Here is a 23,559-nt window from a genome sequence, read left to right as displayed (position 1 = left end):
GCACAGGACCACCTAACTTTGGCAAGAGCCAGCCAGACAAAACATTACAACAAAAAGCATACTCCAGTTACCCACCAGGTTGGTGACTTGATGCTCTAGGATACATACCCACTGAGTAAGGCCGCCATGGGATTCACAGCCAAGTTTGCCCCTCGATGGACAGGGCCATTTAGGGCAACTGCACGCATTGGGCGTAATACCTACAGACTCAAAGACTCGGCTACAGGGAAAAAAAAAGGCCTCGCTAATGAAGACCAGCTGAGCCTTTATCATGTGCCTTCACAGGATAAAAGGGGGAGGGGGGTAATCTATGAGCGTACCAAGTCAATGCCAGGCAGCATAGAGTCGCAGGCACGAGACGGTAGGCAACCATGTGTGGCGGGGAAAAGAGTAGTGGATGGTGGTGTGCGCGGTCAGCATGGCGGGAGTACGCGACGAGGAACAGAGTGAGTGAAGTTGGAGCAAGCCGCACGTTGTACAGCCGAACTGAATGCAGACTCTGTCTGTGTGCATGTGTGTGCACCGAGAATTTCCTGAAATAAATAATGTACTTGATAGCATTCAACTGCAGCTTTGTTGCCATCAGAATATGGCGTCAGAGCATGATATTGTGAAGGTTGCTGTTGGTTCATTTTCTGCTCGGTTAGGATTGAGGCGTAGGCTGCGACAAGCTTGATGCCGAGTATCACGAAAATGATTGTAGTATCTCCAAAAGTGATCGCTCAAGAATACTGCCTCTATGTGCTTGATATCTGTGGCCCGTGAAGCACAAGTGGCAATGACAATGTGCTGCTTTCATTATGAAAGATCCTTAAAAGAAAAATTCCATCCATGAAATTCTGCACGTCTCATTTTTTCTGATTCCGAATGAAGGGCGCATGCTATACTTTTATTTTATGAATAGGCAGCATGTTACATTTAGGTGCACTTTTATTTTCTTACTTTAAGCCCACAAAAATTAAAGTCCATGGCATTGGTATTGCAAACATTACCTTAACCAGAGTGGTGCCAACACTGGTGTTGGCCCAGATGCTGGCTTCATACTCAGCTGCACCAAATGTAGGCGCATTATCATTGACGTCGGTAACAGCCACACGAACAACAGCAAACGTAAGGCGGCCACCACCGTCTGTGGCCGAGACAGGAACTTCATAAAGGTGCCGGCGCTCATGATCCAAGGGCTCCTGGGTCACCAGCTCCCCTGCACAGATAGGCCATTGAAAATTTAAATTTATTCACACAAGCTATGTCATGGATACATCTTTTCATGTCAGCAAACAGGCTAATCAACAAAAAAGGAAAACATTAAAGAATTGAAAAATTATAGGCCCATTAGCTTACTCACAGTACTATAGAAAATATTTACCAAAATAATCTCCAATAGAATAAGGGCAACACTGGACTTTAGTCAACCAAGGGAACAGGCTGGCTTTAGGAAGGGTTACTCTACAATGGATCACATCCATGTCATTAATCAGGTTATCGAGAAATCCGCAGGGTTCAGTAAGCCGCTCTATATGACTTTCATAAATTACGAAAAGGCATTTGATTTAAAAATTAAATAATGGGGCTTTACGTGCTAAAACCACTTTCTGATTATGAGGCACGCCACATTTGATTCAGTAGAGATACAAGCAGTCATAGAGGCATTACGTAATCTAGGAGTACAGACCGCTTACGTATATACCTTGGAAAATATCTACAGAGGTTCTACAGCTACCTTAATTCTACACAAGTGGGAAGATACCTATAAACAAAGGGGTCAGACAGGGTGACACAATCTCTCCAATGCTATTCACTGCATGCTTGGAAGAAGTATTCAAGCTTTTAAACTGGGAAGGCTTAGGAGTAAGGATCGGCGGCGAATATCTCAGCAACCATCGGTTTGCCGATGACATTGTTCTAGTCAGCAACAACGCAGATGAATTACAACATATGATTGAGGACCTTAATAAAGAGAGTGTGAGAGAGGGGTTGACGAGTAATATGCAGAAGACAAAGATAATGATGAATAACTGGGCAAGGGAAGAAGAGTTCAAGATCTCCAGTCAGCCTCTAGAGTCTGTGAAGGAATACACTTACCTAAGTCAATTAATCACAGGGAACCCTGATAATGAGAAGAAAATTCATAGAAAAATAAAAATGGGTTGGATCGCATACAGCAGACATTGTCAGCTCCTGACTGGAAGCTTACCATTATCATTGAAAAGGAAGGTGTAAAATCAGTGCATTTTGCCAGTGCTGACATATGGGGCAGAGACTTGGAGACTGACAAAGAAATTTGAGAACAAGTTAAGGATCGCGCAAAGAACGATAGAATGAAGATTACTAGGCATACTGTTAGGAGACAGAAAGAGAGCGGTTTGGATCAGAGAGCAAACGGGTATGGACAATATTCTAATTGGCATCAAGAGAAAGAAATGGAGCTGGGCAGGTCATGTAGTGCGCCGGTTAGATAACCGTTAGACCATTAGGGTCACGAAATGGGTACCAAGAGAAGGTAAACGCAGTCGAGGAGGGCAGAAGACTAGGTGAAGTGATGAAATTAGGAAATTCACGGGTTCTAGTTGGAATCGGTTAGTGCAGGACAAGGGTAATTGGAGATTGCAGGGAGAGGCAATCTTATGTCCTGCACTGGACATAAGACAGGCTGATGATGCTGCTGATGATGATGATGAAGATGATTTGCAGCAGAAGGACACAAACTTGTGCCGATTCAACAGGATGAGAAACAGAGTAAAGCACAATAGAACCTATTTACAGTGAACGCAATACAGCCATATTATACAGTGAAGCATGCACACACTATTACGGTGAAGCATATTAAGAAACCACTGAGTTCCATGCAAGTGATTGTGCGTTTTTGTGAACCACTTTTGAGCAGAGTGGTGCCGTAAGCCAAGTGAGAGCTCCAGGTGAGGCGAGGCAAAGTGCGGTTCTCGGAGGCCATGCATGTGGTTCACTGTAGTTGCCAGGGGAGGACAAGGTGGCGCGAAGTGTGTGTTGCATGTAGTGTGCGCGGATGGACAGCATATGGACAGGGTGGGGGAAGAGTCATAGTGTTCGGTAATAAAGGGAATGTTTGCAATGAATGTGTCGGCCTGCCCTCGTTCGTAACAAGTCGTGGCTCTTCTGGTATCAACATGGACCTGGAGGCGTTGAATATGCCCGAAGAGTTGTTGCAGCATCACCTGAGGCAGACCAACGCAAGCAAATCACAGTAGCAGTTCGACTAAAGCTGATGGCGGCAGAAGCAGCGTCTGCAGGATCTGTGACAGCAGTGGCGGCGGTTCAAATGTCAGGCGACGCCGCTCCGTTAGAATTCAGCTCCCTAAATACAGTGGATTGAATGACATCGGTTCTCCAGAGGTGTTTTTGGACTGGCTACAGACATTTTGTTTGGTCACCAGTGTCGCTGCTGACAAAAGGCTTACCCAGATTGTGCCCGCTGCTTTGGAGGGCAGCACGAAGTTGCAGTGCCACTTCCTGACCACGTTTGCGTAGTGGGGAGGAATTTACTGCAGCCTTCACTGCGGAATTCTCTTCTATGGAAACAAAGCACTGGTTGAAACAAGAACTTGAGCTCCGCACGCAGCACACAGAAGAAAATTTAAAAGAATTTATTTACATGATCGCAGCCTATTCTGACCGGATCAGTGGCAAAGCATCAGAATAGGAAAAGGTGGACTGCATGCTGCAGAAAATGTACCCGCGACTTCAAAACTTGGTAGAAAGCAAACAGTTTGCCAATCTTGCATAGTTGGCTAAGGCCATTATATCCCACCGAGATACAGCCATCCTACCATTGAGACCAGCTGTACGGACTGACCACTCGAGCTATAAGGCTACCTCTTGCAACGCTATCACAGGGATACCAACAGCGTAACTCCGGGGATTTACATGCTGTTGCTGCGGAGATTCAGGTCACCTAGCTCATGTTTTCCCCTCAGGTCAGTGTACCCGCCCACCCGCTGTTGCAAATGCAACAGAATCGGGCATTTCAGATCGCAGTATCCAGGAAACCGGGGGCAGCAGATTCCACCCTGACAGGGACCTATGTGACTGCGCTGTAGTAGCAGTATCAGCCGGCAGGAAGGAGCCCCTCTTGATGGCGTGGATCAGGAAGGCTATGTTCCAAGCCCTAAGGGATCTAGGATAAAGAATGAGCTTAGTTGGAATGCCGGGGGCAAATGTAGCAGAGGAGAAAGTCGCAAAGTTCAGGACACAGGTGCATGCACCCCTTCTGACAACAAGTTGGTCCCAGTCACAGGTGATCCCAGTCCCAGTGCACCTGTAAGATGCAAGCTCTGTCCAGTTAATGATAAGAAGTAGAAAATTATCTAAGGCGGTGTACACGACCTCCTAGAGCAGGGTTTTATAAGGCGAAGCAGCAGCCCTTGGACTAGCGTCCCAGTGTTCATCGCGATGAAGTCTGGAGGTTACTGGCGCGCTGTAGACTACTGTGGGAGTCGGGAGTCAAGGTCTCGAAGTCTGGTATCACACGGAGGGCCGCTCTCTAGCCTACGCTGCCAGTGCGTCTTGTTACGAGTAGCTGGCTTACACTACCAGGGTGTCATACGGAGGCTTAGCGAGTCCATGTCATCGTCCGAGCTTTCTTGATGAGGGCTACTTTTTTCGTGATGATTACGAGTTCAAGAAGACGCAGAAATGAAACGGGGGGCTTATTCACATAGGAGAGGTTAACTTATTTATAGAACAAGGGATACTCTTACTGGCCAGAGCATGGAGTGCAGTACACCATTCTCGTAGCATGAGCTACATGTCAGAGCAGACTACATTTTCTGGGAGAGAACACCAGACCAGCTGAAAAGGTCCGCTTTTAAAACAGTCGTCTTCCCTAGTGACTGTGTCTCAGCTAATTGCAATCATCAGATCGTTTGCAAAATCCCAACTGCAACATCGCACCGTTCCACCATACCCCACCTCCAATGCTGCGAGATTGCCCCCGCATACGAGGCAACCACATGGCAATTTGAGAACCTGAAGTTGACACAGTTTCCATGGAAGTCTTCGATGTAGGCCCCTTGCCTCAATTAGTGGGTTCTCCGTGACAGTCAGCTTTTCAGGGTCAGGAGACTCGCCTTCATGGTCATTACTGTTTACACAGAGGGCAGCGGTTGTTGTCGCAATGAAGCGAACTCCTTTGTTTGCGCGTGACAGTCTATGTTGGGCCTCGCCACCGTCCGGGCAATGCTGGTGGTACGTACTGTTTACTTCACGAAGCTGAAGCGATTTGTCTAAGGAAAGCAGGAGAGGTTCAGAGGTCGCTGCCCCTGCTGGCCGATCGTAACGTTAGCTATCGTTGAATAAAGGAACCAAGGCACCTGCCTACCCAATGCCTCGAATGGACTGGCTGCTAGCACAACTTGGCTGAGCTAAGCAGTTCTCAAGCTTTGATCTCTGCCAAGGGTTTTTCCAGATTCCTGTTTTTGATGCCAACATTATCAAAACAGTCTTTATCTGCCCTCAAGGTACGTTTGAATTCATCAGGATGCCCTTCGGGGTGGCGGATGGCCCAGCGACTTTTCAAACCTTAAAAGGACAGCGTGCTATAGGGAATCAATCACCACTTCGCAGTGGCATTTTTAGATGATGTTCTAGTCTACTCGTAGATGCTTGAGAGCCCCGTTGAGCAGGTCAGGGTAGTACTGCAACGTACTGAAGGCACTGGCCTTATGATTAACCCGGACAAAGCACAGGTGTGCCATCAGTCCCTCAAGTTTTTAGGATACATCCTCTCACCTGAGCAGTGCAGACGAGATGAAGAAAAGGTGTTTGCAGTGCTAGATTACCCAAGACATGGATAAATTAAGCAGTTGGAAGCCTTCCTGGGGCTTGCAGGGTATTATACTGACATGTGTACTTGTCATAACACTACGAACTTCATCCCACACTTCTCAGTGACAGTGCAACCACTCACAGACCTTTTGAAGAAGAATGAGCTATGGCAGTGGGCAGAGAGTCAAGAGCAGGCTTTCAAGCTCTCAAGCAATCCTTAGCTCAGGATGCAGTTGTAGGCCTTCCAGATCTACACTGATCGTGCGCGGTTGAAACTGATGCAAGTGGTGTCAGCATTGCAGCTCTATTACTGTAGGCTGGCCCTGATGGACTGCAGCCTGTTTCCTTCATTAGCAAGGTTCTTACAGAGGCCGAAAGCTGTTGTACTGTCCAAGAGTTGGAGTGCCTTGCAGTATTATGGTCAGTGGACCAGTTTAGGGGCCTATCTTGAATTCACCGAATTTGAGATTCACTGTGACCACTTGCCCTTTTCATGGATGTTTAGCACTGACCATCCTTCGCCCAAGGTCACGAGTTGGACGACGTAACACATTAGCTAACATTCATGGGGACGCTCGACTCTCGCACGTCTCCTGATGTTTTCCTCGCATGACTGTCGCGTCTCCTGTAATCTGGCTTTCTTGCACAGCTCAGTCGCTGTAGTTGCAGAATAGCGCGAGGGGGCGCAAGTGTTGCACTGCTAACGATTTCTAAAGGCGAGGTCACTCTGGCGCAAAAGGCGCTAGCCTCTTCCTTTCGGCTTGGGATCAGCAGCATGCGCAGACTTTTCACACATCAGCCGGCATCTTTCGCTGGACCGTCCCGAAAAATGCTCACAAGCAGGTCACCAGGATGGAGGAACATGATTGTTAGAATGCACCACCATTCGCAAACGAGTAGGCATTGGTGTCCAGCATGGAGGCAAACATATTCGTTTGATAGTCTGTCGCGGTGAGTCGGACTTCCTCACTTCATCAGTAATGATGATGATTAGTGCGGTTTATCGGGGCAAGGGCCAGATGTGGCCAAAGAGCGCCAAGGAAATGATAATAGCTTGTTAACGGTACATGAACAGTGAATTGCGAGTTGCAGATGAAACACAGCTGTATAGAAGCCTAAAAACATTTGTGGAAAGTGCATAAAATGCATGTGTTAAAACTATGACAAATGACATATGCTATGGACAAAGTACATACAGCTAAACCTCAATATAATGAAGAAGGTAAAATCAGCAATTTGCTTTGTTATATCGAAATTCGACCTTAAATGCAAATAAGTAGAGTTGTCAATCTGTTTTTCTTACATGGAAAGGGACCGCAGAATTTTCCTAATTATTGGAGAATGGAAAAAAGCAAATTTGAATGAGAAAACAATTCATTTTCATAAATTTTGGAGTTGGTGATGAATGGTACGGTTTCATGCCACATGAACGATATCTTCACATAGGCAGTACGTATTAAGCAAAGCCAGCCATGCTTTTGCGTGCCCTCCGCCCCCGCAGCTGATAGCATTGCCCGCAATGGGACGACGCCGTCATGAAAAGTGCCGGCAGTGAGGAGCGAATGCTTCGTCTGTCACTCGCTCCAATGGGTCACCAAAATTTGAAATTACGCAACTTCAAATACTAGAGGCGTGGGAAGACAGCTTACATGATGCCACACCGTCTCGGCGCACCCACTCTTTGCACGCAAGGCAAATTACCTCTAAAGCAGGGTGCGTAGTTGCATATGCGCGGTTGTGTATGCACTCAGCTGCGCTTACAGCCATGCGCAGCCGCAGCTGAGATGCATGCCAGAAATCGTGACGCGTGACGCATGCCAACTTACCTGCCCCACTCCTTGCGTGTGCTTGATTGTGTCAATGCGAGCCCGCTCCCCTCCAAGCACAAAGTGCAAAAGGCCGCAATAGGATCTTATCACACTTGGTCTTTATACGGAGTATGATGCGGCTTCACTTCAGCGGTCACTTATGTCAAGCTGGGCGTGATTTGAGAGGTGCGTTTTCAAGCAGCCACTTCTAACTCAATCATTTGACCATCTGCATGCACGGAAGTTTCCATTTATTGTCTTGGCATTCCTTTCCTAACAAAGCGAAATTTCGTTACATTGAAATCGTGTACAAACACACTTCGTTATATTGAGGTTCTAATTACATGGTGTTCTATGGACAAGAAGTTATGAAAAGTGAAATACTTCATTATATCTAGAATTTCATTATATTGAAGTTCGTTATATGGAGGTTTCACTGTATTACAAATAGGTGACATACTGAGGTATGTTGCTGTAAGTATCACTAAAGCCTCAACAGGCATTAGTGATACAGGCACGTGTCCAAGAAGGACTTGGACACGTGCCACAAAAGAAGCTACTATCGCAGCGGCAGCCTCTGGCAAGAGGACGTACCACAAATCTCATGAACTTAAAATGTGCAATAAGTCAACATCACATAAAATGTTTAGAACTGATTTATTGTCGAAAAACGAATAATGGGAAATGTGCCATCAGTACGCTAGTGGAAAGTACTTTTTCCTTTCGCCTTCGGCTTCCAGACACTCCAACAAGACATCTCGTGCAGCATCTCGCCACGTTTACCGCAGATGGGAGATTCATCGCCAATCAAAAGGGAGGAGTGTGCACCATATGTATGGCCTATCCAAAGTCGGCAGAAAATCACCTCAGTTCGTCATATTTTTATTGTTGGTGGCCAGTTTCCTAAACACGGCTTAAGTGGAGCTTGTTTGATGTTTGACTATTGCCTTTTCGTTGCCAATAACTTCTGAGGTTTTGTGCAAGAATGATTCTAAGTCTGAGGTAGGGACAGCTATGAAGTAGTTTCCTTTAATCCCCCGGTGTCCAGGCATCCAGCATAGGCACCCAGACATGTTGGTCTGATATACAGTCAACGACTGAATTTTCGGACGGCCAAATTTGCGGACATGCCTGATATTTCGGACGTCTTCGCGGCACCGCCACGAGCCCCATAGAATCAATGTATAAGGACATCTGAAGTTTCGGACGCTCGAACCCCCCGCCATCCAATTTTCCGGACTTTTTGACGCGACGGAAGGTCCTTTGGCTCCTCGCACAGCGCCCTTGCGATGGAAATCGACTTGCAGCCGAAGCATATCACCGCTTTGAACCACAACTAGCCGAATCTAGCCGTCACACACCGATTTGGTCTGGCCACGCTGGCTATGTTCATCGCCGCAAATGGCCGCACTTCCGCCTCCGGTGGAGTTTCCGGAGCGGCGCTATTTCGTTTGTTTGCGCAGGCCATGTTTTGGCTAGCGTGGTGTGTGGCTGTGCTGTTGTGTCAAGCGTGCTCTGTGACGCTAGGCCTAGGTGCTTCGACGCTCGTCAGCGAACTCCACTGTTCGCAACTTGAGGATTTCACTTGCCTTCGATGGCCCCCACTCTGTCTTCGTCGTCCTCGTCGATGGCATCGAAGCGCGGAAAGCAGTACCGTACCCACGGAAATAACTTTTGAACAGTTTGTTGACGCTGACAACGAGCTCAACTTCTGTGCAGAACTGACTGACGAGGGAATTGTCCGTCAGGTTGTGGGGGATTCAGAAGACTCCGATGTTGAAAATGAGGAGCCAATGCCCGCGCCGCCTACAAGCGCTGAGTTGACGCGAGCACTGTTGACTCTTTCATCGGTGTACAGTGCTGACATGACCCTTGCTCAGATCGAGATGAATATGATCGCATGCAACCGGAACGCCATCCAAACAACAATCAACAAGTTTTTCAAGCCACTGCAGCCCGACGATACACATGTACATAATAAACCGGCAGTCGGCTGCATACAGAATTTTTGAACGCCTCTTTTTATAGCACCTTCATTGATGCTTTGACAGAGTTTCGGAAGCCTGGTACTTCGCCCTTTACCTCTAGATACGAAAAAAAAAGAAAAAAGGTGCATGCATTCATTTTTTTTGGACTGCCTAAATTTTCGGACGTTTTTACGTTCCCTAGAGGGTCCGAAAAATCGGTCGTTGACTGTATAGGTCGTACACAGTAACGAATAAAGATCAATAGTTACAGGATTCTTATGCTTTGGCAGGGACACTAAAGCTTTTATGACCCTTAAGGAGTCTGTAAATATTATTGCTTTCTATAGTTTCAATTTGTTGATGTGCTTAACTGCTGATAGTACTGAGTAGGCCCCTGCTGTGAAGATACTGGTTTGCAGGTGCAGGATATTGTATTCTAAAGAAGGCGGTCCGACTGCTGCATAAGCTATACCCGTGCTTGACTTTGATACATCAGTATAGAATTCAGGACATGAGCACTTCTACTGAAGTGCTCATGAATGAAAAGCGCATTTGGGTATGTACCTCTGGTGCCAGCTTTGTCAATTCAACAAACAATGTGTCACATTCTACAAGTTGCCACTTCCATGGCGGCAAGAGCTTGGCTGAAACCACTAGATGTTTTCGGCAACTTCGACGCTTCAGTTCCTACACAGGTGCACACCGATGCAAGTGGCCATGGAATTGGTGCTGTCTTGGCACAAGTTCAGCGTGGTCATGACCGGGTTATTCCGTACACCAGCCGCCTTTTGTCACCTTCGGAGCGAAACTAATCCATTACCGAGCGAGAGTGTCTGGCTCTTGCCTGGGCAGTTGTGAAATTTCGTCCCTACCTATATGGCTGATCTGTTTGTATTGTTAGCAACGATCATGCTCTCTGTTGACTTTCACCTTTAACCCTTTGAAGGTGAATTGCATAAATGTACGGCGTCGCGAAAAAGTCCAAAATGGTCGATGCCGTATATTTACAGTGTCGTCTGTACGTTTAAAACGCACCAATTTTCTAACTTTTTCTTTTCTGGCATGTGCTGCCGCTATGTGGGAATACAGGGAATTTTTTTCTCGCGCCTCCCTCTCTCGATTTTCGTTGCATGGTTTCTTTTAGAGCTAGTTTGTTCCAGCGCGTCTATATGCTACCGCTCGCGCATTGACGCGCGCACGGGCGGGCGACGGTTTCGGTTTTGTTCCGAGGACAGTTTTGGCTTCTTGTGCTAGCAAAACTGATGGCTATCTCATTACTAATCGCTCAAAGGGCGGCCGCCTGTTTCTTGCTCGTTTAGTGCTCACAGGGGTAAGCATAGGAAGGATGCCACCATGCATGCGTTTCCTTCTTCTTTTTTTTTTTTTCTTTTTTGGAGACGCGAAAACTAATTGCCCCTGGTTGGCGATAAGAGGAGGACTAACGGAAGTTTGTCACACGTTTTGCTTTTTTGATGGGCACACAACCACACAGTTTTCTTGAGTGCACTCATCTACACAGTTTGATTACGCTATGGACATAAATATTAGCGTAAGAGCAGGAACATTTGAGACTTGTGAGCGCATTTTCTAAGCCTTATGTGTATAACAATGCATAAAATATTTAATTCTTATAAGTTTATTTCGTTTTTTTTATTGCTGTTATGAATAAACAGTAGATATATACCTACGCAAAATATTTTCTTCTCCCTTTACAGTCACCCTAGAAAACTTGTGGTAAATTTTTTTTGAGATAGGTCCCTCAGAAGAATTGAAATCTGCAATAAAAAATATCGACCCTGGGTGTTCGCATATGGCGAAAAAAATCGACTCTCAAAGGGTTAAAAGACCCCACAGGGAGGCTTGGACAATGGGCTTTGTGGCTGCAGGAGTATTTCTATTCGGTGGTTACAAATCAGGGTGCCAGCACACCGACACCGACTGCTTGTCCCGTTAATTTTTAGACACCCAAAACGTCGACAACAGGGACGCTAAAAAACAGCGATGCTTCCTGCCGGGTATCTTCAACCCCTTGACATCCCAACTGGGCCCTTCCTTCGAGTGGGTTTCGATCGTCTCAGTCCTTTTCCAGAGTTCAAGTATGGATACAAGTGGATCGCTGTGGCTACGGATTACACAAAGCACTGCACCATTATCTGAGCGCTTCTGACCAGCTGCGCAAGTAACGTCACGGATTTCTTCCTCTGCGACATTATTTTTGTGCATGGTGCCCAACGACAGCTGCTATGGGCCGTGGTCGTATCTTCCTTTCCCAAATCATTGCCGACATTTTGCAGTGTTGCTCTACCAAGCACAAGCTCACTACGTCGTACCATCCTCAGACCAATGGCCTGACTGAGCAATTGCATCGGACCATCACCGACATGCTGTCTAAGTACGTTTCACCAGACCACCGTAACTGGAACGTGGCACTACTCAATGCCACAATCGCCTACAATTCTTGATGCCACGAAACTTCCAATTATTCGCTGTTTTACCTGTTGTTTGGTAACGACCCTGCATTGCCCTCGGACTCTTCACTTCCCTCTGCCAGTGCCTCAAGGAGCGAATATGCCCGTGACGCCAATGCCCATGCTGACCACTCGAGGCAGCTTGCCCGTACTCGTTTGTTGGCATCACAAGAAAATCAAAAGCGTTTCACCCTGAGTGGCACCACAACGTACACTTTTCACCAGGTTCTCTGTACTACTTTGATCCTCTATCCATCGAATGGAGCTCGAAAAAATTCCTTCTTTGCTACAAGGACCCTTACCGTGTCCTACATCAAGTGACCAATGTCACCTATGAGATAGTCCCCGTCAGCTTTACCATGTCATCTGGCCTGGCCTAACCTCTCCTGATGTTGTTCATGTCACATAGCTAAAACCTTATTACCGCGCTCTGCCTGAGGGTCCCGTTTCATGCACCGGAACAGTGCTTTTTCTGCCAGCGATCGAGTCACGATGAAGTGAAAAAGAGAACAACGATGGCCCCGAAGATGACGAAAAGTGGACACAGCCTGGCTGGGCTCTCTGCCATCTCCGCAAACATTCTCTATATGTAAATACGTATCGTAAATAGTTTTCTATGCGTAACGATACTGTAGCAGCTTTTTTTAACAACTTGCCTAATGTTAACTGGTGCTTACTTTATTGCTGGCCATACTGGTGCAGGAATGATTCTTTACACAATTGTTTCTGTCTAACTTGTGAATGTGTGCCCAATTTTGTGCTACTTAGCCCGATCCTGTCATGGTGCTTAACGTAAGCTGAGCCACTGGGTGGCTGAGTATTATAGGAAAAACGATCTCAGTGGCTACTGTCACGAGAATACAAACAGCGAGGTAATGAAAGTGAACGGACTTGATTGGGCTATGTAAGGTAGTCAGGGTACAAATATGAGCCATTCAACGACAGCAATGCCTGGCCTCCTTACCGAGTGGGACCCGGGACTTACCATGATTCACGGAGGCGATTGCCACAATAATCCACATAGCCCAAGGTGCTATTCTAAACATTACACATGCATTACAAATCTTTATTAGAGATTGTAATCATCATAGCAGTTGAATGTGCCCTCACCCCACAGATGCATTAGTATTTTTATGACAGTCTCACACTGAAAGAAACCAATAGGAGCTTGTCACAGGTGCGTGTGTGTGGTGCAAAATGTGGAGGGAAAGAAACGACACAGTGCTCCCATGGTTCTTTTCTCATTTCATTTCGCTTAGGCGCTAGCACGGCCTTTTGTTTTGCTCACCTGTCATTACTTTTGTAGCAAAACCCATGCTCCTGAGCATTTCATTTGATAACAAGCCCACTTAATGGCAATTAATGCAGAGCCAAATGCTTCTGAGTTAAAGGGTATTTGATGCTGCATAACAATGCATCTGTTGGTGAGATGGGACGTAGTAGGAATGATCAACTTTATAAATTACTAAACTTGTACAAGCTGACACATACGTCACATTTGGTTGCCCTGCAACTGACACATCTGTCTGCACTTGTTCAAGGTATTTTGAGACTTGCGAGGAACACAAAAGCACCTTCCTTTCTCGATGCTAACAATCAGCCTTGAATGTGTTTAAGCCATTTTTTTTTCTCTGAATACGAACAGTACACAACAATAGAGACGTCACATGGGTGACAGGTGAAGCCAGACAAATTCTCTCATAGGAAGGCAGGTGCACAATCGCTATGTCTAATAAAGAATGCTTTGAAAGAGGAAGCTAATCGAGCATTCTTTGCTGGCTTGAATGTTATGGCATCCACATTGTGCTTTTATCATTTTTTTCTGTTCATTGTTTGCACCTCTGTCTCTCTCCATGCAAGTTTTCTGCACTGGCTTGCCACCCGTCTATCAAGGCACAAGTTTCTTCAGACCGATGCTACATAACATGAAATGCTGAGGGGGGGGGGGGGGGGGGGGGAGGTCTTCTGGAGTGCCCACAGCTTGAGCAATGTACCTGAGAAAAAAAAAAAAAAAAAAAACAATGACTCGCACCTGTGCTGCTATTGATTCGGAAGTGCAGTGCACAGTCACGGCTGCGAATGGCATACGTCAGTTTGCTTCCCGGGTCTGGATCTGTGGCCGACAGGTGCGCCACTGGTGCACCGGGTGCCAGGTTCTCGGTCACCGCTGCCTCGTACACAGCCTGGCTGAACCGAGGCGAGTGCTCATTGCTGGCCAGCACCACCAGCCGCAACTGCGTGTAGCTCTGGTACACGCCATCAGTGACGGAAATGTTGAGCTCACAGCCAGCTGGAGGCCAAGCAGGGGCCACACTGGACACTGTCACCACTCCTGCAATGTCAGGGCATGCAACCAGATGAGGCACAGCACTAGGCCAGATGTCGCCAAAGAGTGCCAAGGCCATGATTCAATACAGATGGCTGCATTAGTTGCCTAAAGCTCTCTGGCTGTATAGAGGTTTAAATATATACATATTAGGGGCGCGCGACTAGTGATTTTTCAAACCTAATAAAATACGAATCTAACAGTGCCAGAATCGAATCAAACATAACATAATTATTAAACTATAATAGCTATTAAATTAATAGTTACTAAATTACAAAATGTTGCTCCCATCCCAGTATTGTTAAAGTTAGCAAGCTTATGACATTACATAGTATGTTACGAACCGTTGTTTATTAATAATTATACAGAAATTCTGAGAATTTTCTACAAATGTGTAAGCATTCTTTGGCTTGACTGTTACTTAGCTTTTGATTTTGTTTCCCAAATTTCTATTGGCCCACTTCGAAATTTCAAGTTGGCTCAGCCCCAAAGATCATGTTGGCCAAACGCCAAACTTCAATTGCCTCACACCCAAATTTCAAATTGGCCCGTCCACAAATTTCAAGTTGGCCCACCCCTACCATAGGATTCCCCATGCATTTTCTGTGGAGCCCTATGTATCCCTTTTGGTAAGGTTTAACACTATTCACATAACGGACACAGTTTTGCTAACAAATTTTCTATGATGAACTTTTCTTTTTTTCATTTTTCCCTATCACTTATAAAGCTACCAATCGTCTACATTTACACTATTATAACAATTAAATGTCTTAACTTCACAAGTTACGCATTTCTGTGCAGATACAAGGCATTACACTTTTCACATGACAGACCGATTTTGCTGAGGTACTCACCAAAGAATGCTTAGGCATTAAAACACAAATGGAGCATTAGGAGCAAAAAAGTAGTTTTTTTTTGCATACATATGCCTCTTCAGAGAGTGCATATGATTGCTGTATAGCCTTTAAAGTATGGCTACCTAAGCGATGTAGCCTAGACCAGTACACAAGTTCTCACATTTTACGTCTATAATGTGCCCGCGAGGGTGAAAATTTACCGCACTTTTGCTTCAATTTTATGTTAATAGGAAGCTTTAGCTCGACGGTTCCTACCTAAATACAAGGGAAAGGAGAAATTTTTTATTTTTGGGAACTACAGCACCAAATTTGATGAGGTTTGTTGCATTTAAAAGAAAAAGTTCCCATCTAGGGACTGCTGGAAGCGGATTTTTTATTTAGGCCGTTGATTTTTTAAATTGACAAAAATTAATATTTTTCAGAAAATGAAACTATCAAGTTCACAACTCTGTAACTGAGCAATGAGAAATGATATCGCAATTCTGTAAATTGCATTTAAGAGCACATCTAAAGCACACAAGTTTCATATATTATGCTGAAATCCACCACTAATATGTGAGTAGCAATTTCGCAAAACCTTTGTAAACACTGTAACAAATCCAGGTAAGATATAAATTATTATATCAAATTTGTCAGCTTTGAATGTTCTGACATATGCAATTTACAAAATGGCAATATCTGTTTTTGATGCAGAGGGACAAATTTGTCAACTTTGGGCTTCCATATTTTTTAAACCCATAATTATATAAAAATCATTGTAAAAATTTTCAGGCCATAAATCAAAATTCCACTTCTAACATTCACAAGAATTTAACTTTTTCTCTTAAATGCCAAAAATTTTAAGAAAAGTGGTCTAGAGGTAATCTCAGAAAATCATTTCTATGTTTTATGTGTGTTTTAACACTGAGCGTTGGAGTTGGGGCCGGGTTCAAGCTTTCTGTGCGCAGTTGATGTTTTGAAATATTCGAAATGTATTAGACAAATATTCGCACTTACGAACAGTGAACATTTGATTTGAAGACTGAATCAAATAGGAGACTATTCGACTTGTTATTCGAAAGTTTCGAATATCCATACACCCACAATATATTATTGCCAAAATAAGGGCATGCAGAACATGTGCGAAATCTTTTTAAATCTGCACATTGATACAAATGCAAACTTTGTGCAATATCGTATAGTTGTAGAAAAGTGCTGTAGCTTCATCACAGCTCTTGTACTGAAGAGCTTAGAAGCCAGTGCTAAAACTATTTCAACACATTTGCAGCTACAACCACCTTGCAGAGGATTACGCTGCAAACTAACTTAGTGCATAATTTATTCATGCTATGTCTACATGCTTTAAAAAAGTTACAAGTACTTTAGTGCTGAAAAACAATTCTCAACTGGGAACAATGCTGGGAGTAGCAGGGGTCGAAGCATCCAAGGCAGTTTTGGAGCAGCTCTGGGAGCAGCAAGTATGGTACCTTGAAGCAGGTTTGGAGCATAAATTGTACATTCTGGAGCAGTAGATACGCATTATGGAGCAGCTTTGTAAACGGAAATATGAGAGAAATACAGGCATATGAAGAAAACATGTTACTTATCTGACTTTGCAGAACACCATTAGGTTACGGCTGAGCAGTTCTGTGGAAGCCCACAAGGCGAGCAAAATTTATGACAGAAAAATTTTCATCCACTCGACTGTAGCATGAAGGTACAAAGGAAACCCATACAGGCTTCTTAGAAGCCATCAATAAATTATACACTGGATGCGCAAATTAAATATGGCCAAGAAAAAATAAAGAAGGGCTTTCCATGAACAACGCTCACTATATACTGATAGACTTGTGTTGATGTTTGTAGTTTCTTTTGTCATCATGAACAAGCAACTCATATATCATTTTAATGAACTAACATTTATTACCTTACTTATCCAATAAGGTGCGAATGCAAAGGTTGTGGAATACACCGAGAAATTGCCAATAACAGCGTACTTTATAGCAACCTAGGTCTTGCGTAGGCTTTTTTTCCGACAACAACAACAAAGAAAAAGAAAAAAGCCTGCAAAATGTTTTTAAAGTCCACGTGACTTGTCCCCGCACCAGTAACAAAAGAAATCTATTAGCAATATTATGAATGTGCAAACCTGGGTCACGGCCTTGTAACGGTTAGCTTTCCGAACTGTTACAAGATCTCGCTACTTCAAATTCGATAGGGACTGAAAAAACTGCTGACGCAACGAGAAAAAAGCATAGCCGCTCGCTCCCAATGCCCCTATTTTATAAGGTTTGCATAAAGATTGATACAATCTTTAGGGTGCAGAAGCATTATCATGGTTTTAAGCATTATCATGTTTTTTTATTGTTATTATTTATTTCACAGGCTTTCTTTTTAGTCAAAAAAGTCATCACAAGTCATAGGTTCTCTTAAATTCTGTTATCTGTCATTTGTCAATGTCCTCCCCAATGATTTAATTGACATCTCAACAATTAGGCAAATTTATAAATTTAGCTAATTAAATGCATTTGTGCACAATGAACGAGGAATATTCACGGTGGTCACCAAGAACAACACCCATCTTGGTACAGTGAATGCTGTTCACCTAGTACTCTTAGGTGATTCGTAATTCTTGGCGACCTTTAGTCAAGATAGTAGAACACCGCAGAATAAATGTGACATACTGGTCATTGCACATTTCCCAATATTTCATATCGCTTGCAGAGAAAAATCTCAAAGATATTTTTGAAAACAGTAAAGGTATCAAAATGTTCACAGGCTTTCCGGTGTGCGTCGTCGACCAACATTTTGAATAAGCTTGATTGTTCGGGCTTATTAATGGTTCTGCCACAGGCGCCATAAAGCCAAGGTAAAAATTCTTTAAAACTGATTGTAGCGCTAAAAGGGACGAACATACGGTGAAAAGACGACACGACGACGGGGGAACGCAGCGTTTCCTCGTCGTCGTGTCATCTTTTCACGTGTGTTCGTCTTCCCTTTTAGCGCTACAATCAGTTTTAAAGAATGCATCACCAACTAGCCTAGCACCAAGTTTTATCGAAGTTTTATTTATTCAATGTAAAGAGGTCACCAATATTTTGTGCACCGAACGATCGTTTATTAAAATTTTTGGACTCTATCTGTGCAAACCACATCAAGAACATCGCTGCTGCAAATGCAATTTCGGAGGCTCGCGGTTTCGCCAAACGTTTATTTACGAACACAATTTTGCCGCTAAGGTTGGCCAAGTATGAAACTTCACATCTTTCGCTTGCGTTCCCCAGCAGCAAGACCCTGATTCTGAGTGCTGTGACCCTGCAGAAAATAGCGTAGCCTCAGTGCAAATGTGAGTGACGATTGTTGTTGCCATTGGATATTTGTTACCAGAAAGTTTCATGAAAGTAAGCAGGTCATTTGTCGGTGTGCCACACTATTCTTCCCACAACCGGACGTGGTGCACCTGCGAAATAGACTTAGAATGTGACATGCACGGCATTTGTCCATCAATTGACGCAGGTGTACCAATAGGCCACAAAATTGTGTGGCAAAATTTACAATGAAACTGCTGCAAGGTGATCAGTCTGTACTATCTTACTCATTCAGCGCAATTTTCCTTCCCGACTTCCCCATGAAATCAGCGCAAGTTCAAACCATCTTTAGTTGGTCCATACATACGCAAATGTGTAACACTTTTATAAAGTATTTTTAATGTATACCACAAAACAGTTTTGATTTTCTTGAGGCCTAGTTACAATTATGCCACCAAACAGATCCACACTCCAAAGATGCCGACGCTGAAACGGATTGCTCAGACTTGGGTTGAAGGGCTAAGCGCTAGCCAATGCATGTTTATGGCTGTGTGGCTCCCGATGAACACGCACATCCTATTAAATTTGGCAACTTCATTCGAAATTAGTATTCTGGTGCAGGTTGGTGCAAGTCGATGGTTTGGCGCAAGATGGTGCAATCGGCGCAGCACTTCCATCCCTGGAGTCGGGGAATACAGTGTGGGTGTACAAGTGAAAAGTGTTTTCTACTACTTGAAAAGTACCGACCATTTGTACATCGTAGTTGACGTATAAGGGTACAACTTCCGACACACTAGTGGAGCCAAAAAAGAGAGGGAGAAGCTACACAGCAGTGCAGAGGACAAGTCTTGACTACCACAAGCTCCACTGACATGTTGAGGATTAAAAAAATTTTTGCGGCAGGAGACTAGTCAAGCAACAGCCTTTAACAGTGAGAGTATCATGCGATTATTTAAATGTGATTATTCTGTGTTTTACAGCCTCTTTAATGCTAGCTAGGATGCACATTTCCTGACTTTCTTACAACCATAATCTCACCGATTACAGTGGTGATAAAACACGCTCAACAGCCAACTTGTTACAGGTACCTTTGCATGTCCAGAATGTATGGAAGACTGCATGTAACTATATTCTCAACAATACTACTCAGCTCTTTGCACCACAATTTCGTGTAAACTACCCCTCTTGGTCAGACACAAATGTGAGTACGGCTGCTCAGTATGTGCCCCTGGCCAGGTAATATTACTAGGCAAAAATGTGCCTCTCATGGATCCTTAAAGATGTATTGCTCCAATGTAAATACCATCTAACATTAACTAAAAAAAAATATTGGTGTAGCGTTTTGTTACACCAACATTTACTTGGGATTCATTTGTACCAAGAACCTCAGATGACGGGAACCCACCTCCCTACTTTACAGTACTATAGGTGAATAAACACTTCTCTTCTTTCCCTCCTTCCACTGGCAGTACCAACACTCTACAAACAAGGCTCACCTGTTGATCGGTTGATAGCAAATAGTTGTGCCTCGTTGCCAGCAACGATGGCATACGACAGCTGGTCTGACACATCAGGATCCATGGCAACCAGCCTTGCGATGAACTGACCCCTACGGGACCGCTCGTCAACCAGAGCAGTGTACGCCGGCTGTCCAAAGACAGGTGGGTTGTCATTCATGTCGATCACAGTGACCCAAATACGTGCCGTGCTGCTTAGGGGTGCAGGGTGGCCTGCATCCGATGCCACCACCTGTAGCCAATGCACAGCTTGTGCCTCCCGATCCAGGGGTGCACGCAGTCGCAGCACACCTGCAGCCTCCAGATGAAAGGTGTCATCAGGAGCCAGCCGAAGCTCAACCTTTGGCCCGTCACGGTCACTAGCGTGCACCTCCAACAGTGGGCTGGCCACAGGTGTCGCTTCGGACACACTCACATTGTACCAGGGCTGCTCAAAGAGCGGTGCACAGTCATTGATGTCCTCCACATTTATAGTGACTGGCACCTCCGAGTGAGCACCGCTCACAGAGTCTGTAGCTCGCACCTCCAGCTCATGTCGGGGCTGGCTCTCGAAATCCAGCAGCTCCACAAGCGACAGCACACCTGCATCAATTATATTTGTGTAAAAGGCATGCAGTAATGAGAAATGTAATCCAGAAGTACATGTTGCTGGGCTAGTCAGTTCATATTGCTGAGTAGACTATAAATATGATCACTTTGGCGCAAACAAGGAAGGATGGAAGGGAACAAGGGTAGCGCCAACGTTTGACTGTTTATTTTCTATTGTATCATATGCAATATATACATGCAGGCGACTGCACAACATGCAAAACAGCTTCAACTGTGCAACACCCTAATCACAGCGGCTATCAAAAAAACATTTCTGCATGCAAAAGTAAAATAGCTTCAACTGTGCAACACCCTAATCACAGCCGGCTATCAAAAAAACATTTCTGCATGCAAAAGTAAAACTGATGTGTTGCAAATACACGATGAACTGCGCTCTTGCCTAGGTTAAATGCGTGCGACGCAATCGACCACGGGCTCCTGGCTGACGAAGTCAGCATGGCCTAGGCAACTGAACGCACGCTCCGAACAATATATATATATATATATATATATATATATATATATATATATATATACAGCAAAATCTCAGTTGTATGAACGTCGGTTTATCGAATATTTCAGAATAACGAACTTTTTAAGAATCCCCGGCAGTTTTCTTATATATTCTATGCAAAAATGTTTCACTTAAACGACTTTCGGAACAGTTAATATTTCAGTTAAACGAACTTGCTCAGAGGACCAAGGCTTATTTTCGTCATCAGCTGGAGGTCGATAGCAATACTTTGTTTGAAGACTATGCAGAGTGTGACAGTGCACTGATTACCTGTGCTGGACAGACGGATCTGGAGATTGTTTCCAGTGTTCGTCCTGAAGAAGAAGAGTGCAACGAAGAAGAGGCAACTGTCGAGCCAGTTTCAAGCCCTATAACTCTAGCTGAGGTTGTAGGGTACAATGGAAAGTTGAGAGACTTTGTGTCTCAACAGCAAGCTGTGCCAGAAGAAGTGTACAAAAACATTGACTCTTTGGACAGTTTTGTTACTTCCTGTGCTTTAAAAGTACAAGGGCAGAAGAAGATTACAGATTTTTTTCTAAGTGAGAAAGGCAGCATTATAACTCTTATGAACCTTGCACTTGTTGATATGTACAAATTCCATTTCACACATTTCTAACACTATGGATGCCATATCTTTTGCTCCATGAATTGTACTTCAAACTTTTGACTCTGTATGCCATGCCTTATGTTGGTCTAGTGAATATTCAGTTTAGTGAACTTTCAGTTAAGTGAACTATTTCCTTCGGTCCCTTGAAGTTCACTCAAGTGAGAGTTCACTGTATTGTGGGGATGCGCGACTCTCACGCATCCCGTGATATGTTGTTTTCCCCACATAGCTCCCGTCTTTTGTAATCCGGCTTCACGGCATGGCCTGGGGCCCGCAGCGCTCGATGTGGTTGAAGCACAGTACGCGAGATGCCGCGAGTGTTGCGCTGCTAATGTCAACCAAACGGCGGGGTTAGTTTGGCGCGTAAAGGAGAATGCTCTTCCTCTTTAATTCGAGGTCGTCAAGCGGCGCGGACGTTCCGCGCGTGCGCCGATCCATGGTCTGCGAGACTGTCTCGTGAGGCCTTGTTCGAACGCACCACCGTTCGCGTGACCGTACGCACAAACGACCAGGTGTTGGGATCCAGCATGGGGGCGAACATATTCGCTTGCTATCTGGTCGCGGTGAGTCAGACTTCCCAGATTTGTCACGCGCCCATCGGCATGTTTTGGGGATAGCAACTTGGCTAGCAGGCATTGATCTATGAAAGGTGCAATGCCCTTGTGATTGTTTGCACTACTGTGTTGTTGTTCCTTTGTCCCAAGAACACGGATGAGAATCCCACAATATATATATATATATATATATATATATATATATATATATATATATATATATATATATATATATATATATATATATATATATATATATTGAGGGGATGCGCGACTCTCACGCATCCCCTGACATCTTGTTTTCTCGCATAGCTCCTGCAGTGCGGCGTTGCCGCGTGGCCTGGCGCCCGCGGTGTTCGGAGTGGTACAAGCGCAGTGCGAGAGATGGCGCAAGTGTTGCGCTGCTGCAGGGTTACTTGGGTGCGGGAAAGGCTCCCTCTTTGGTTGGGGACAGCAAGTGGTGTGGACGTGCCGTGCCGCGCGTGCGCCGATCCATGCTTCTGCGAGACCGTCTCGCGTGGCCGCCTTGGAACGCGCCACCGTTCGCGTGACCATACGCATGAACAACCAGGCGTTGGGATCCAGCATGGGGCGAACATATTCGCTCGCTATCCAGTCGCAGTGAGTCGGACTTCTAGATTTGTCGCGCGCCAATCGGCATGTTTTGTGGATAGCAACTCGGCTAGCTGGCATTGATCTATGAAAGGTGCAATAAATGTCCTTGTGATTGTTTGCACTACTGTGTTGTCGTTCCTTTGTCCCAAGAGCACGGAGAACCCCACAATATTATGTGTGTGTATATATATATATATATATAGAGAGAGAGAGAGAGAGAGAGCAAGAGAGATGAAGAAGTGGCAGTTGTCAGCGGACTCCCCCCCCCCCCTACATAAATTTATGGCTATGCCACTGGTAAAGACGACCAATATTTAAAACAGCCGCCGGCGCTACATTTATTTACAATTATCCAGACTCCATCCGTGGTTGTAGCATTCGCCAACTCTACTGTCATTATCTCTGCTGGCAAGCTCGACAAGACATCAAGTATGGCCTCAGAGATTACACGTTACATGGTAATCCCCAAGGCTATGCCTTGGTCGCAGCATTACGCCTGATATATTTAAATGGCTAAATGGCACCAACACTGCCCTCGCAGTCAGACTCGGAATGGGTCTGAGTGGCAGTCCGAAAGACTCCACAACTGAAGAGCCTGAACCTGCCGCCTGTGACAACGTGCTCAAATGCAGACATCGTTGATGACCTGTTA

At 44.9% G+C, this 23,559-nt stretch overlaps 1 protein-coding gene across 2 annotated transcripts in view; it reads right to left on the bottom strand.

Moving 5' to 3' along the window:
- LOC142578574 (fat-like cadherin-related tumor suppressor homolog) overlaps window positions 1-23,559 on the bottom strand; it is a 512,562-nt gene that overhangs the window by 282,291 nt on the left and 206,712 nt on the right. For both annotated transcript variants that reach the window (XR_012827230.1, XM_075687953.1), the window contains exons 16-18: window positions 20,009-20,611; window positions 14,075-14,374; window positions 993-1,201 (exon numbers count right to left, since the gene is read on the bottom strand). Coding sequence is in view for 1 of the 2 variants with exons in the window: in XM_075687953.1 (XP_075544068.1) it covers window positions 993-1,201; window positions 14,075-14,374; window positions 20,009-20,611 (1,112 nt within the window). In the remaining variant the exon portion in view is untranslated. The remainder of the gene's footprint in view (window positions 1-992; window positions 1,202-14,074; window positions 14,375-20,008; window positions 20,612-23,559) is intronic.

This window comes from Dermacentor variabilis, chromosome 4, assembly GCF_050947875.1.
Source record: "Dermacentor variabilis isolate Ectoservices chromosome 4, ASM5094787v1, whole genome shotgun sequence".
Lineage (NCBI taxonomy): Eukaryota > Metazoa > Arthropoda > Arachnida > Ixodida > Ixodidae > Dermacentor > Dermacentor variabilis.
Note: the sequence above shows the minus strand (reverse complement) of the source record. Positions and strands in the feature narration are given on the sequence as shown.